Source organism: Lontra canadensis, unplaced genomic scaffold, assembly GCF_010015895.1.
Source record: "Lontra canadensis isolate GAN:19392208 unplaced genomic scaffold, GSC_riverotter_1.0 scaffold43, whole genome shotgun sequence".
NCBI lineage: Eukaryota > Metazoa > Chordata > Mammalia > Carnivora > Mustelidae > Lontra > Lontra canadensis.
In genome coordinates, this window is record NW_022631037.1 from 4,040,834 (window position 1) to 4,057,313 (window position 16,480).

Consider the following 16,480-nt stretch of genomic DNA (forward strand, 5'->3'; position numbering starts at 1 on the left):
TCCCCCCTGACCCGGGGGCGTTGGGCAGCTCCTGTCCCTCTCCAGCCAGCCCTCAGAGATGCCTTCCCCTTTCAGGAACCAGTGACGCCAATCCTGCTGTGTCTGAAGATGCCTTATTCAGGGACAAGTTGAAACACATGGGAAAATGTGAGTCCGGCCTCTACCTCCTCCCCATCTCTTCGAAGACAAGCCCTGTGGCCTCACAGGAGGGAGGGAGCCAGCTGGAGTTTTGAAGTGGACTCTTGGTGAACCAAAGTGACATTTTAATCGCAGGCTGGTTCCTGCCTCACTTCCCTCTGCAGCTGAGTCTGGATACAAATTAAGTTTTAAATCCTCTTGAGCCAGCTGTCTGTAGAAAAATAATAATATGTGGCCCTCCCCACCCCCGACTCCCACCCCAGTTTTAGAGTTCATGTCCTCTGTGGCTTGAGGGGACTTGGCCAGGCCTGATGAGTGGGGAGTCCCGTGCTAAGCCCACTTTCTGTGGGCGGGAGGCCCCAGGGTTTGTGACCTCTTCCCACAAAGTCCTGCCAGCCAGGATGCACCTAGCCTTCCTCCTCCCCTCCCCACCACACAAGCATGTGTGAATGAGGCTGCCATCCTTCCAGGCTCCATTTCGGGGGAAAATCTCGGATTAGTCATGGAAATCCCAGAACCAACTCTGGAGGTGGCAAAGGCGGCGGGGGAGGCGGCGGGAAAGACAGCCAAGAGTGTTGCTGACTGCTGCAGCTGGGGCAGGAATGCCTGGATCTCGGGCTGCCTGCCCGCGGCCCCGCTCTTGGTGGCCTGTGCTGCCCCTGCAGGCCTGCCGGGGGTGGCAGCCTCCCTGCTGGGGAAGGAGGGGGCGCCCCCCCCATTCCTATCGCCCCGCTGCCTGCCCCCACCCCAGGGCTGGCCCTGCGGCTGTGGCTCACAGGTTTCTCTGTCCCAGCCACCCGGAGGAAGCTGTTCGAGCTGGCCAGGGCCTTCTCCGAGAAGACCAGGATGAGGAAGTCAAAGAGGAAACACTTGTCCAAGCACCAGTCGTATCCTTTCCGGCCTGGCGCAGGGTGGGGGCATAGACGCTGAGGGAGCTGACCCCCTTGCTGTGCCCTCTCCAGGGACTGGGACCTGATCTGTGGTCACCCCCTGCGCCATGCGCTGTGAGGCCAGCCCACCGCCGGGTCTGGAGCCCCACTACCGGGCTGGGGAGTAGGCCAGCATATCCCACTTCTCTGGGGTCCTGAGTTATCTCATGACATCTTCACTTTCTGGCTGGGCTCATCTACTCTTGGGAGAAAATGTGGTTCTTCCACTGAAATCAGCACACTTCTCCCTAATTTCATGAGTTGAATTGACCCATAGATCTTGCCGCCTCCCCATTTCAAGCACGTTGGGCCCTGCCTTCTTGCTTTCAGTTTCTTGAGTAAAAATAAGGTTCTCCACGTTTTAACCCAGACTCCCACCCATGCTTGTTACATGGGCCCAGGATATTAGAAGCTGAGCAGCCAAAGGGGAACAGGGGGGAACTCCCTTCTCCATCCCCAGAGATGGGAGCTGGGTGAGAAAGTTGGGCCCTGGCTGTTACCCTGATCCTGGGGAAAGGAGGCTTTGGGGAGTGTTGGGGGATAATGTTGGTGTGGTAGACGTCCCTGAGCTGGGAGTGGGTGGTAGAGGCCAGAGACAGGGACTGGTAGAACTGGGAAGATGATGCCAGTGCCCACCCATCGTTGAGACCGTTTTCCTGAATGGCCCGGCAGGCTGGGAGCTGCGGTGTCAACAGCTAACCTCCTAGACGACGTGGAGGGCCACACTTGCGGTGAGGCGAGGCGGGAGGGGAAGCTTCATGCTAAGTTCCTTGTCATCGGTGACCCTCTAAGAGGAGGTCCTGGTGTTTCATGGGTGGACCCAACCTGGGGGACACATCTTGATAGGTGGGCAGGTGACCCAAAGAAATGGGTCCTCCCTCTTGGTTCACATGGCCTCTCCCTTCCTTCCACTCCCCCAAAGGGGGCCCCAGCAGCACCTCCACCTAGGTCTCTACCTGGAGCACAAAGTGTCAGGTGCTGTTTCCGGGGTCTCTTCTCTGGGGTGGGAGGGGGTAGGCACACCAACCCACGTGGAGGCGCCTCACTTGGAGAACCAAGCGCTGTGCAGTTTCAGTCTCTGGGCCCAGAGACCTTTCAGTATTCATCTAGTCCCTCCCAAAGGCCATGTAGGCCAGAAGACACTGCCTTAGACCCTGGCAGACCCGCAGCTGAATCTGATCCTCATGCCTCAGAGCAGAGGGGCCCTTGAGGGGTCAGGAGACACCTGGAAACAAGGGCTAGGAGGGTGCTAGAGGTTGTAGGGAGGGTACCACTTCCCCACGCATTCTACAGATGAGGAAGCTGAGGGAAGAAATTGTCCAAGCTCAGTGATGGAGCCAGGCCAGCAGCCAGGTGTCCTAACCCCACACTGTGCCCTGGTGCCTCTTAGCACCCATACATTCCCCACCCCGCCCACCCCAGGATCAGCATGTGCCCCAGCAAACAAAAGGGATGGAGAACGTTGGGTCAGCTCTCTTGCCCGGCCCGGGAGACATGCCTGATGAGGCCCTGCATGGTGCAGCAGGAGGCAAATTTCCTCTCCTTTTCAGATGAAGACTTCCGGGGACGGCGACAGGAGGTACCCAAGGTGGAGGAAGCCCTAAGGGAAGGACAATAAGAGGTAAGGCCTGGAGCCACAGTGGCCCAGGGACTGCCCAAGGGGGGGCCTGCATATGCCCATACCCCAGGGGTTTTCCCAGGGATCCAGGGGCATTGGGCTCAGGCAACTGGATGGCACAGATCCTGGTTTTCTTCCCCTATCATTATGGCAGGGGACATGGTCTCTGGATGGAAACCGATCTTTTGAGTTTCCTTTTTTTCTCTTTTTTTGGTTATTTATTCATTTAGCAGAGTAGTCACACCTGCCTGTGCCAGATCCTGGGAACAAGGGGGAAAAGTCAGTTTTGACCTTGATGGTTGACAGCCCATTTGAAAGACAGTTCAGGACACATACTGCACAGTCAGGGGACGACTTAGGAAAATGTGATGTGGCCTCCCCACAGCCATGCACACACAGAGCTGTCCCACTGCCTGCTTGGGTTGGGTGCTCTGCAATCTGCCACAACCACAGGAAGAACCAGTTTCCCTCCAGGCAGTGCTGTTGCTGGCCTCGGGCCCTCGGGCTGCTTCTCCTGCTCTTGTGCCTCCCTGACTCCCAGTGAACCAGGGAATGTCAGTGCCCCCTCTGGGGCTCAGTAGAACCTGTTCCCTGTTCTGGGCCCTCCCCATCAGGAGGCGGCCCACCCACCCTGCCCCAGGCTGCTGTCCTGGTCCTGGTGGCCAGCGTTTCCAGGGCTTCCCCCAGCCGTGGACAGGCTGGCAGGTGTGGCCCTCACTCCGTGATGACATGGCTCGCTGCCCTCGGGATGGTCGTGGTGGCGGTGGATCAACCAGCCTGGGCGGCTGGCCTTCACACCACTTCCAGCTGACTGCCTCCCTCTCCGCTGCTGCAATTCCCCCCCCCCCACGCCACCACCACCCAGAAAAACATGTCTGCTCCAGAGCGCCACCCCCCCACATCAGGACCTTGCCATCATCATTTCTCTCCCGAGTTGTCCAGCTTTTCCCTTTCCAGCTCCTTCCTCAAGCCTACACCCTCCTCCTCCTTCCCGGCTTAAGAACCAAGAGTTTTCATTATTTTCCTTCATTGCCCAGCTTATGAAAAAGTGGCAGCCTCTTTCACCCATTGCAGGCGGCAGCCCTCCCACCACCCCCGGACTGATGCAGGAAGGTCACCCCAGGTCCAGGTCCTTCCGTTCTGTACCCTCTGGTGCTCCCTTCTGCAGGCCATGCCTGCAGTCTTTCTTGAAACTGTTCCCCGCCTACCCCTGTGGCCCAGGAATCCTGGGCCTTCTTCCTATCTGCTGTTTATTCTCCCGTGCTGCTCCTGGGGGCTCCTCCCAGTCCCATAGTCCCGCTCTTCTGGGAGCTCTGCCCTTGACTCTCTCGATCCCACTCTCTGGCAGTCACTGCCCTTCTTCACAGCAACAGCAAGACCTCTGTACAGTGGGCCCCTAACTCTGACCCTCCCTCTCAGTCAGTCTTCCACGTCCACTCTGCATACCAGCTGTGCCCATGACCATCTTTCCAGCCCTGGGTCTGAAGTCACTGGGAGCCAGACAGCTTCTTCTCCGGTCTTCCCTATTTCATTTCTCCTCTTCCTTCCACCTTGTGCTGGTGGACTCCCATCACCGGGTTCATGGCTGCTAGGGTCTTCACTGCCCGACTCTGTCCCCCCGGCACCAGAACACCACTCTTCTGCCCTTTATCCCTTGATGTTGGAGTGAGCGCTCTGAGTAGAGGTTTATGAACTCCTCGGCCTGGTGTGTGGGGCCCACCAAATTCTGACCCCAATCTATTTTCTGCCCCTACAGGTCCTCTTGGTGTAGCTCCCTGAGCTACCGCTGCATTCCCAGAATGGGCTAGCTACTTCCCCACCTCTGAGCCCTTCCTGTACGCTTCTGCCCCCTGGAATTCCAGCCCCCACTCCATCTCTAGCTGCCAGAGGCCCTGCTCTTGCTGTTCTAGGAGCTTGGATTTGGAGGGTGGGACATGGCCTCGGGCAGAGTTCCAGCGCGGGCATAGAGTCCCTGGAAGGAGAGGGCGCCTGTCTTTGGGACCTTCTGCCTAAAATCATCTCTGCAGGGATTGCTCTGCAGGGACAAGGACAGACCACTGGGCTCCAGGGGTCCTTCCAGTGGGCTCCAGAAGCTCCAGACTTCTTCCATCTCTTTTCCCTACCAGATGCCAGCAGTTCCTCCTTGCCGGAGATGTCTGACTCGGTGGAGGTGGCCGGAGAGCCAAACCGGCCCCCAGCTGAAGGGCCCAGCTGCCACCAGACAGATGGCGCCGAGGACTGAGGCCTGGTGATTCTCCAGCCACGGTCCAGCCCCACCACTGCCACCGTCACTGCCACTTTCCATGGGACTTAGAACTTTGGAGTTTTGTGCTGTGATTGGAGGAAGGACCTGGGGCCCTAGGGGCAGCAGCCCATCCTAGCCCCTCTTGTAGCCAGGCTGTTCTGTGGGCCATGAGTGGAAATGCAGGAACCACCACCACGTACCCCCACCCCACCGCCCTGCCGCTTACTTTAAAAAAATCCCAGAAAAAAGGCAAAGGTTGGAGTACCCGAAAGGGCAGGATGGTGAAGCCCCTGAATGGGGAGCCCCTGCCCCCCTCCTTTCCCCATCTCTCCTTCTGGGCCCCAGATACTGCCTGACCCTCTATCCCCATCCCCAGCTCCCATCTGGGCACCTTGCGTCCTTTATTCCCATGGCTTCCTGCATCTTGGCCTTTCCCCCAGGCCTGCCGTTCGTGCAACCCCTGGCCAGAGCCATGGGTGGGAGAGCGCTGGGCAGTCACTCAGGCCCCTCTGAGGAGTGACGGGCCACTATAGAGAGTGAGTTACTGGCCACCCTGCCAGGGCCCCACCAACTGCCTCTGTTAGGGGTTGGCATGGGCCCCTGCCAGGGATGGGGAAGGTGGCCACCCTGGAGCTGGGGGACTCTTGGCTAGGCAGGAGTGTTCTGGACTGTGGCAGAAGACAAAAGCGGGTTCTGGATGGGACCCTGCAGTCACTTAACAGTGGGGGCTCATGGGGGCTCTGAGTAGAAGTCCTGCTGTCACTAAGGGTGGGCAGCAGCAGGTTCTGAGGTGACCCTTGAGAAAGTGCAGGACTGAGAAGCAAGGGGAAGAGGTGGCCAGCTCTGTGGGGGTGCCTGGGGCAGAAGGGCTTCCTGGTACCTCTCGCCAAGAACAAGACAGTGAATGGTTTGCGAAGGCACACTCCGGTTCCACAAGCCTTATCGGGCACCAACCACTGCCAGTGGGAGGGCGGCTGGCCCAGTCTCTCCGGCCAGCCTCCAAGATGGGAACGCGCTGACCTCTCTGGAGAGCCAGGGAGCCTGGGCAGGCACGAGGGGTTCCCCCTCCTTCCCTGCAGTGGGGAACCTGCCCAGCCCAACATTGCTAGGTGGGGAGTGGGAGCCCGGCCTTGGCCGGACCTGGTGGCCACACGTCACCCCGAGATAATGAGGGCGTGGCGGGCACAGTCGCACCTCGTTCCACTGAGGCCCCGGTCCACTGGGAGGCTCAGCTTACCCCGCGCACTCCGGAGAGGCGGCCCCCTGGGCTGGGGGGACGGACACGCCTCCGCCTGACCAAGTTTGGCGGCTGCACAAGGCCTGGGGCGCTGGCACGGGGACCTCCTGCCCTCCGCTGCTCCCTGCGACCCGGCCAGAGCTCCCCCGACCGCCGCAAGCCCCCAGGCCGCCAGGCCAAGCTCCAGATGGTCTGGCCCCTGGGGCAGAGGAGAGGCCCCCCGGGCTGTGGCCCTGACCCCTCCCAGCGCATGGTGAGGGAAGCCTCAGCCCTGAGTCTGTGTGTGTTGCTTTGTTAGTTGTGTTTTCTCCTATGTGTGGGTTTTTTTCTTGGAGCTGTTTCATAGGAATTCCTGTAATAAAGACTTGGTGTTCTCTTGGTGCTCTGATGTGGCCCGCGGTGTGGGCTGGACCCTTCTCTTTTCTCTTCTTGCCCTGGGCAGGATTTGGCCTCCTGGAGCCCCTGTCACTCCCGAGGGCCACCTGCCTCGCCACCCTCCACCCTCTCCCCCAAACTCCCCTGTTAACCAGTTAACCCACAGCGTGTATAAGGTCCCAAGGGCTTAGCTCTCCCGTGGCAGTGCACTCAGGAGGTGACACCTGCTACCCGCACAACAAGCTCACCAACCTGCTGGCTTTGCTAAGCTCAGGCACTCTCCTGTTTGCCCTGGGAAAGTAAACCACTTAGCTGATAGGCAAAGGAAAACACCAAGGGGAAAAGCCAGTCTGCCAGGAAAGCTCCAGCCCATCATTTCCCCAAATAAACAGAAAGCTTCTGGAGTAGCTGAGGGGAGGCTGCTGGGATATGCAATGCCAGACTTCAAAGACCCGCAGACATCTTCCCGTGCAAGCACCTCTACCTCTCACCCCCCCCACCCCCGCAGCTCAGCCAGACCACCTCCCAGGCCAGGGAAGGCACCGCCAAAAGAGGAAGCTGCTGCCGTTTCCAGATGGCCGTTCTCAAGGTTAAAAATGTCTTTCTTGTGTTGAGCCCAAAGCACTCGTGGCTTCCACCCACGCATCTTGTTTCTGGGCTCCCAGTCACCCAGGCCAAGGCCACTGCCGTTCCCGCATGCCACATTTGAGCTCAGCGTCTGAAGGAACAATGAGGGTTCCTCCCGCCCTCCTTAGAAAGAGGTTCTCCCTCAGCCCCAGCCAGACCCAGGGACAGCTGGTGATGCTTTCCATGTGTACTGTTTGCAGGAGGGCAAACCAAACTTAATCTTTAACCTAACCCTACTCTTTTAAAAGATTTTAAGTAATCTCTGTACCCAGCTTGGGACTTGAATTTACAACCCAGAGATCCAGCATCTAGTGGTCTACTGACTGAGCCAGCCAGGCGCCCTGGCCTTGTGCATTTTTTACTGATAGGTGTGTAATCCCCAGAGCATAGTACTGACACCTAAGGACTTGTTAGGAATGCCAGTTCTCCACCCTAGCCTAGACATACTGAGTCAGAGACTCAGGGAATGTAGCCCAGCAATCTGATTCTGGTGTCTGGAGCCACAGCGCCAGGCCACTACCTAGTACTGGCTGCCCAGAATTACCTGAATGCTTAAAATAAAATCCTGATGCCCGGTACCCCAGACAAATTAAATCAACAACCATGGAGTGATTTATTTTAAAGCTCCTCAAGTAATTTAAATTTGCAATCAAGTTTGAGGACCAGCACACTGGGAAGTCTGGTAGGTGTTTCATATTAGCTCAATTAATCTTACCCAATAATGGCCACTTGATAGATGATGAAATGACAATTCAGAAAGGTTAAGTAACTGGCAAGATTACAGAGCTAGTAAGGTGTGAAGCCAGAAACAGGCCCTCAGGCTGCCTGATTCCAAAACCTCTGTTCTACGCTCCCCAGCCCTGCTGCTCCAAGTGGGCTCCTGGTGCCTGCCCAGCGTCGCCTGGGGCCCTACTCCAGACCCACGGACTCTGCAACTGTGAGTATTTTAACAAGCCCTCTGGATGATTGTGGTACATGCCAAGTTTGAGAAGCACAGTTCTACAACCTTGCTACTCAAAATCTGTGCTAGGTACCAGCAGCATTTGTATCATCTGGAGCTTGATAGAAACACAGAATTTCAGGGTCTACCCTAGGCCTACTGGACTAGAATTTTTTTTTTTTTTTTTTTTTTTAAAGATTTTATTTATTTATTTGCCAGAGAGAGAGAGGGAGAGTGAGCACAGGCAGACAGAATGGCAGGCAGAGGCAGAGGGAGAAGCAGGCTCCCCGCCGAGCAAGGAGCCCGATGCGGGACTCGATCCCAGGACGCTGGGATCATGACCTGAGCCGAAGGCAGCTGCTCAACCAACTGAGCCACCCAGGCGTCCCTGGACTAGAATTTTTTTTCTTAAGATTTTATTTATTCATTTGACAGAGATCACAAGCAGGCAGGGAGGCAGGCAGAGAGAGGGGAGGAAGCAGGCTCCCTCCTGAGCAGAGAGCCCGATGTGGGGCTCGATCCCAGGACCTTGGGATCATGACCTGAGCTGAAGGCAGAGGCTTTAATCCACTGAGCCACCCAGGCACCCCTGGACTAGAATTTTAATAAACTCTTCTGGTGACTTGGATGCACACTTAAGCAGGAGAAACACCACTCGAGAACACCGGGTCTCAAACTTGCTGTACGTGGGAATTATTTTTCCTTTCTTTCTTCTCTCTTTCTTTCATTCTCTCTCTCTCTCTCTCTCCACCCAACATGGAGCTCAAACCCATGACTCTGAGATTTGCATGCTCCTTCGACTCACCCAGCCAGTGCCTCATATTGGAATTATTTCTGAAATTTTGGGTCTCATTCTCAAAAGATTCTGATTTCATTGGTTCGGGATTTAGGTTGTACATCTGGGAACTGGACTGCAAAGGCTCCTCAGGTGGTTCTAACATGCAACGGAGTTTGAGAACCAGTCACCTTTTTGCCTTTAGGTGTAGCTGACTGAAGCTGACTGTAGCCAGAGAGGGGATGTGGGGAGAAAAGGCAAAGAGAGGGGCCCCTGGGTGGCTCAGTGGGTTAAAGCCTCCTGCCTTCATCTCAGGTCATGATCCCAGGGTCCTGGGATCGAGCCCCACATCTGGCTCTCTGCTCGGCGGGGAGATGTCTTCCCCCTCTCTCTCTGCCTGCCTCTCTGCCTACTTGTGATCTCTGTCAAATAAATAAATAAAATCTTTTAAAAAAAGAAAGAAAAGGCAAAGAGAGCTCCCCAGATCCAACAGCAGATGAAGCCTCTGCTCCACGATGAGTCCCTCTGTGTTGAACGGTGTCTTCCTAGGACTTAGGAAGGAGTCGGGCTGGGCCGGACAACCCCCTTATCCATCTGCCCTCACATGCCAGGCTTATCTGCCAATATTGGGCTCCTGGTATCCACGAGGTGATACATGGGAGATCTGCCTCCTGCAAAAGTGCTGAGCTAGGCTCTCTGGAGTTCTGGCCCAGCCCGTGCCCCTCCCGCTTTGTGTGCTTTGGTGTATCCAGGCTCAGCCCAGCTTCTGAGGAGATCATGGGTCTGGAGAATGGTGTCCCCAGAACTGGCCTGGTTATTACCATGCTGGGGACTCAAACCTCCCTCTGTTCTCTTGAGGCACCTGGTAGGGGGTGGAGGTTGGAGGAAAGATGGAGAATTTTGTTTGCAGAAGGCAGAAGGCAGGCGAGGCATGGGATGATGAAGATGATAGTTGCCTATTAAGTGCTTACTGTATGCAACTTTTCTGGGGTGCTTTATATACATTATTTTACCGAATCCCCACAACTACTATATGAAATCAGTAGTATCACTCCCATTTCTCAGATGAGGAAACTGAGGTACAGAGATGTTAAGGTCCTTACTCAACATGACCCTTGGTTATTGGTAGTACTTACTACCCAGGGAGCTGAACTCCCAAGTTGGTACCTAAACACTAAGCTATAAAATGGGGTGAGGGAACAGGTGATAAGACCCAGAACCTCTCCATAGATGCAATCTGTTGAGCACAAAAAGGTCTCCCTGATTAAAAACATCTCCATAGTGATGTGTGATCCAACAGTGTGCCGGGAACTCACGTATTAGCATTCTTTATTTGGTTTAAAAAAGTTTCTTAGCATTTCCATCAACTGAAAAATATGCTGTTTAGAGAGAAGCACATGAACTCCTTTGCCCATTATCACAGCACAGATTAATTTGTTGGATTAGCTGGCTAGGTCAGCTGGAGGAAGATTTAGAAATTTCTGGAGATGGGCGGGGGCCTGGCTCGGGTTGAGGAGGGCTGTGTAAATCTACTGCCACCTGGTGGTCTCTCTCAGAATTGGCCATTGAGAGGCTAACCTCATTCTCCCACAAGTGAGCACCTGTTAAGCCAGAGGCCAAACAGAAGGGAATTTATTCTATTTGCATGGTTATATGTTTTGCAAATTTTGCAAAACAAGGATATTTTTGTACTTGTTTTTCCTTAAAAGAGCCTCTAAGATTACATAAGCTTTACACCCCACCAAACCAGCAGCTACCCTAATTTCTAGAGATTAAAGAGTCACAAGTCTTTATCAGGTCAAGAGGATTATTCCAGGGACTCCGGAGTGAGGGGCTGCAAAACTCAGCACAAACTCAGCTGGCTACATCCGTGCTACTCAAAGTGTGCTCTGTGGACCCAGTGACCGAATGTCCTGGTTTCCAGGTCCAGGTGTTTCTCAGATGTGTGAATCTCAGTGCTAAAACTGGGAGAGTCCTGGGAAAACTTGGGCCAGTCGGTTGCCCTGCCTACAGATTAGCAATATCGGCATCAGCTTGGGCGATTGTTTGAAATTCAGAGTTTGGGTCCTCACCCCAGATCTCCCGAGTCAGGACCTGCATTTTCCAAGATCTTGGGAGGTTTGAATGCATGTTAAGGATGTAGTTGCTTTGCCTTCCGCAAGAAAAGAGGGGCCCATATCAGCCTGAAACATCTGCCTTCAAGGGTTGCATCTTCTGCTGGGAAAGCTCCAGAGTGATTCCAATTGCCTTTTAATTCTAATAATAAGAAGCCAGATTGTTGCTTCAGGCCCAGCTGGCTCCTGTTTCCTTGGCTACAAAAGGAGCCACGGTGATACAGGGGTGGGTAGAGGCATAAAGTGTTTCTCTTTCCTCTCCTTGAACTGGATTCTTGTTGGGGGCAAGACTGTTTGCTGAAGAAATGAATGGGCAGCTTTGTGAACATGCTTTGCAAATTGTTAGGTGTGATTTAATAAATTGTGATCCATTGCTTTTAAATGAGGAATGCTCAGAAGCCATCATCATCACTCTTATTTATTGGGCCTATACACTAGGCACTGTTTTTTTTTTTTTTTAAGATTTATTTATTTATTTATTTGGCAGAGAGAGATCACAAGTAGGCAGAGAGGCAGGCAGAGAGAGAGAGAGAGAGAGAGAGGGAAGCAGGCTCCCTGCTGAGCAGAGAGCCCGATGCGGGACTCGATCCCAGGACCCCGAGATCATGACCTGAGCCGAAGGCAGCGGCTTAACCCACTGAGCCACCCAGGTGCCCACTAGGCACTGTTTTAATAACTCTGAAGGTACTGACCCACTGACTCGTCACAACAAGGCTATATGGTGGGTGCTACGATTATGCCCATTTTGCAGACAACAAAGCTGAGGCCCAGAGGTTTGTAAAAATGGATCTGTCAGTGAGGCACACAGGATAGCCAGAACTAGAGATGACCAGGTTCGTGGTGGGGTGGAGGATTATTTCCATTCGATCACAGCTTTTGCCCATACACCTAGGGTGTATTTGAATTTGAGGAAGGTCTCCAGGAAGGAGGGCTGGATGGTGCCATCCTCATTTGTCCTAACTTGGCTTTAGGCATCCATGTTGTTTTTTAGGAAACTCTGAGAGTCAGCTCTGGGCCAAGCCCAGGCTGGGTATGGGGAGGCAGAGATAGGAAAGACCCTGTTCCTGCCCTCAGAGAGGCCCTGATAGAGACACAGACAAGTAAGTAGACTCACACCACCACATTTTGAGAGGGATAAGGTTAGGGAGAGAGGGAGCAGAGTCTGGCAGAGGGTGTGCTGGGGGCTCAAGTGCTCTCCTGATGGACTCCAAAGGAAGGGGAGGTATGGGCCTCTGAGGAGCATGCTGGACCAGGAGAGGGAGCACACAACAGCCTGGGGAGAGGGGAGATGGCACTCTAGCCTTCTCCTTGTCTTTCATCCTCCTGGTCCATATACTATTGTTTTCCTCCTTTTCGAAGGCAAGCAGCTAATTTCTCCCTGACCCTGGCTTTCTGCCAAAGGTGAGTAGCAGGGGCACCTGAGTGGCTCAGTAGTTGAGTGATCCTGGATCTAGTCCTTCATGGGGCTCCCTGCTCAGCAAGGAGTCTGCTTCTCCCCCTGACCCTCCCCCTTCTCATGCTCTTTCTCTCTAATAAATAAAACCTTAAAAAATAAGTGAAGTAGTAGTATTAATTATTTCATCAGTATGCTGGGACTTTTACTTACCAAGGCTGTCCTGCTATTGGGGTGATTTTTCTCTTTTTGTCTGACACACTCCCAGGCACTGTATAAATAAGGGCACTCTTCATAAAGATGTGGGCAGAGTGTAGGGAAGCCACAAAGGATGGCCTAAAGCATTTGGCTAGTGACAGAGGGACACGGTTTGCTGAGTCTAGGTCTGAAGGGGCAAAGGAGGAAATAGGGACTAGAACCTGGGAAGAGAGCTCTGTGAGAAGAGGCCGCCCTGTGAGAATTCCCCTGGATTGTTGGTGGGAATGCAAGCTGGTGCAGCCACTCCGGAAAACAGTATGGAGGGTCCTCAAGAAGATGAAGATAGAGCTACCCTATGACCCAGCAACTGCACTACTGAGTATTTACCCTAAAGATACAAAAATGCTGATTCAAAGGGGCATATGCACCCCAATGTTTATAGCGGCACTACGGACAATAGCCAAATTATGGAAAGAACCCAAATGTCCATCGACTGGTGGTGAATAGATAAAGAAGATGTGGTGGCACCTGGGTGGCTCAGAGGGTTAAGCCTCTGCCTTCGGTTCAGGTCATGATCTCAGGGTCCTGGGATTGAGCCTCCTATGGGGCTCCCTTCTCAGCAGGGAGTCTGCTTCTCCTTCTCCCTCTGCCCCTCCCCCTGCTCGTGCTCTCTCTCTTTCAAATAAATAAAATCTTTTAAAAAAGATGTGGTGTAAACACACACACACGGAATATTACTCAGTCATCAGAAAGAATGAAATCTTGCCATTTGCAACAACACAGATGGAACTAGAGTGGGATGAGGTCCATAGAAGTCAGCCTCATGAGGAACAGAGCAGGGTTAAGTCGGTGTGGATCTGGCTGGGCAGACGGGAGCTCTTCAGAGTAAGTACTTACCAATGTAATGGGGCTGGACAGCGTCCCTCCAAAATTCCGACGTTGAAATCCCAACCCCCAGTATCTCAGAATGTGACCGCGTTTGGAGATCATTTTTAAAGAGGTACTGAAGTTAAAATGAGGCCATTAGGTCTGGCCCAGATCCAATATGACTGGTGTCACAAGAAGAAGACACACGACAGAGGGAAGACCACGTGAGGATTCAGGGCAGCCGTCCGCAAGCCAAGGAGAGAGGCCTCAGCAGCAACCAGCCTTGCCAAGCTGATCTCGGACTTCTGGCCTCCAGAACTGTGAGAAAATACCTTTCTGGTATTGAGGCCACCCAGTCTGTGATCCCTTGTTACGGCTGCCCTAGCTGACTACTACAGTATGAAAATGCTTCAGTCCTAGGGGGCAGTCGGCGGGTGACAGGTCACAAGAGCAGCAGTGATGCTGTAACTGCCATCAGACTTGTTATGTACCAGCACTAAGTACCCGCTGCTATGATTCAGGCTGCCCTGAATCATAGCAGCCCACAAACGGCGGCTTCTACTCCTGCTGCAAGGCACTCAGACAGTTAAGACTGTTTAGGGGGCACATCTACAGGGGTCCCGCAGTGCAGTAGAAGGAATATGGCCTTTTGGAGAGTTTACAAATTCTCTTTCCTTCTGTGTAAGATTGCCGGGACACTACCTATGGCATCAGAGAGTCGGACAGTTTAACAAGATGATCCAGATTTCTGGTGCAGCATGTGGCATGAGTACAACAGCCCCTTGCAGCCTTGAGAGGTCCTGGTGAGAAGACAGAAGCCTCTAACGTCCAGTTTGCCTGCCCTGAGCTGCCTGACAGCTTCTTCCCTTTCACGAATGAACACTCCCTAGGGTGCACACTTCCTGCTGCAGGCTGGGGGTTCCCCATTCATCTTGCTCCCACATCCCCACGGTCCTCCTACCTACCCACCAGCATTCCCCTGTCTCAGGCACAGAGGCATTAAATAGGATGCTGGAGGGGAAACTTTCAAGGCTCAGACGAGGAAGGAACTTTCCTAAGAAGATCTAGAGGAAAAATTCCCACCTTGCAATTCCTCCCCTGTTGAGGGTTTGCATTCTTGGCTCTCCTCCCTTATCGTGGAATAAACCCTTCTACTTCTTTACCAGCGGTCACTGCAATGGCCTAGGGAGCCAGGCCTGAGTGGGAGAGGGGAAGCGTGTCTGTGCCCCCCCCCCCCACCCCAGCAGCTAGCTCTGACTTGGGACAGAATTAGAAACTTGTTATGAGGCTGGGAAGACTATATTTAGCTGGGAGCATGTTTGTTCTCTCCAGACCTTCCTAGGACCGGGAGATTGGATCTCTACACTTGGCCCAGCAGCCAGAACTGGGTTCTTTCTTCCCTTTGTCACAGGGCCCTGTGGCAACAGTGAAACCGCCCTCTTAGTGTAGCCCTGGGTCTCAGATCACCCTGGCCCTTGCCCCTGGGGCCAGCTTTGTCCTGTCTTCGTAGGTTTACCCATCTCCAGCTTGAGGCATAGCTAAGGAGGATTGTGGGTTCTAGAGAGGGCCCAGGCTGTGCTGGAAGCCTGGCTCTGTCACTCAGGTATCTGACAAGTTACTTCACCCACTGTGGCCTCACTTTCTCATCTATAATAAGGCTAATAATAGCTACCTTCTGAGTAGGTGTGTGGATTCCAAGATAACACAAACAAGCAGTAACTGCTTCTCAAACATTACATCCCTCCTCCCTCCTTACCAGCCTCCCATAGAGTGGGAGGGCTCTGGGATGACTTGCTGCTCTTTCTGGCTTACAAAGATGATAATGGGTTCCCAGAAGCTATTTTGTGTGTCTGTGATTCAAAACATTTCATTGGATTAAAAAGCTCAAATATGAATAAAAACTCTTTACAGGTCAAACTCTGAGGGATACATAAAGAAAAAATATTCTTTTCTTGCAGTCTCACTGGAGATAACCAATCTTCACAGTCCTGTGTGCCTTCCACATGGTTTCTATCTCCATACAAACACAAACACATATAAAGGTGTTTTCTTTATTCTTTGAACAGGTTAGGATCCCACTAAAATGTTTCTCTGCAACGTCCTTTTTCATTTTAGAAGTCATGGACGCGCATCTAGGTGAATGCATAGGGACATAACTTGTTCATTGTAATAGCTGCATAGGATTGCATAGGATATATAAATCATAACTTTCCATTTGATTTTCTTCCCCGCTACAATACTGCAATGACCATTCTTGCACCATTACCCTCAGGACATTGCGCTTTGAGTTCTCTGGGGTACTCTACCCTTAGTATGATTATTGGACCAAAAGGTCACCCTGAGAGGTTACTGTCCCCAGATTTTTGAGTCTCCGTATAGGAATTTTGTCCTGTTCACTTTCGCTTTTCCAGCTCCAAGAGGAGCGAGCCCGCGACGCCTCCCGCGGAGAAAACACTAGTTGCCCCGCAGCATCCCGAGGGCAGCGGATGCTGGAGGCACTCCGGGGTCAACGGACTCCCGGGGCGCTCCGCATAGCAGGACGCGGAGGACGGAGGCTCGGGCCCTAGTGTGACCTTGGGCCAGTGCCTTCCCGTCCCCGGCCTCGGTTTCCTTCTGCGGAGTCTGTGGCTCCAAACAAGGTAAGGCGCAGTCCGGGCCTTGCCCCGGTGTGACCTCTCATCTCTGTCTTTACATGCGTCCTGGCCTAGCTGGCTCCCCGAACGTAGGCTGCGCCTCCCTCCTTCCTCCCCATCATGTTCCCTCCGCGCCGCCCCACCTTCTTGACTGGAGTAGGCTCCGCAAGGCCAGAGAGGGCAAAGCAACCTTCTGCGTGATTCCCTCCGCTAGATAGGTCATTTATTGCTTCTGCCCGGCTCTGGCCCGCTCCCTCCCTTTCGGCTCGGCTATCGAGTGCTCCAGTCTGAACCTGGCCGGGGCCAACAGCCGCGCCAGTTCGGCCCATCCTTTGCTTCTGCCTGGCTCGGCTCTCCGGCTGCGGCGGCGGAGAGAGCGCCGCGATCCTCG

The 16,480-nt window shown here is 53.7% G+C and overlaps 1 protein-coding gene across 2 annotated transcripts in view; it reads left to right on the forward strand.

Moving 5' to 3' along the window:
* The window catches only part of CUEDC1 (CUE domain containing 1), an 81,952-nt gene extending 75,397 nt beyond the window's left edge, over positions 1-6,555 (forward strand). For both annotated transcript variants that reach the window (XM_032871982.1, XM_032871983.1), the window contains 5 exons: positions 76-147; positions 932-1,025; positions 1,740-1,798; positions 2,618-2,688; positions 4,812-6,555. In XM_032871982.1, the coding sequence (XP_032727873.1) occupies positions 76-147; positions 932-1,025; positions 1,740-1,798; positions 2,618-2,685 (293 nt within the window). In that variant the 3' untranslated portion in view covers positions 2,686-2,688; positions 4,812-6,555. The remainder of the gene's footprint in view (positions 1-75; positions 148-931; positions 1,026-1,739; positions 1,799-2,617; positions 2,689-4,811) is intronic.
* The last annotated feature ends 9,925 nt before the right edge of the window (positions 6,556-16,480 follow it).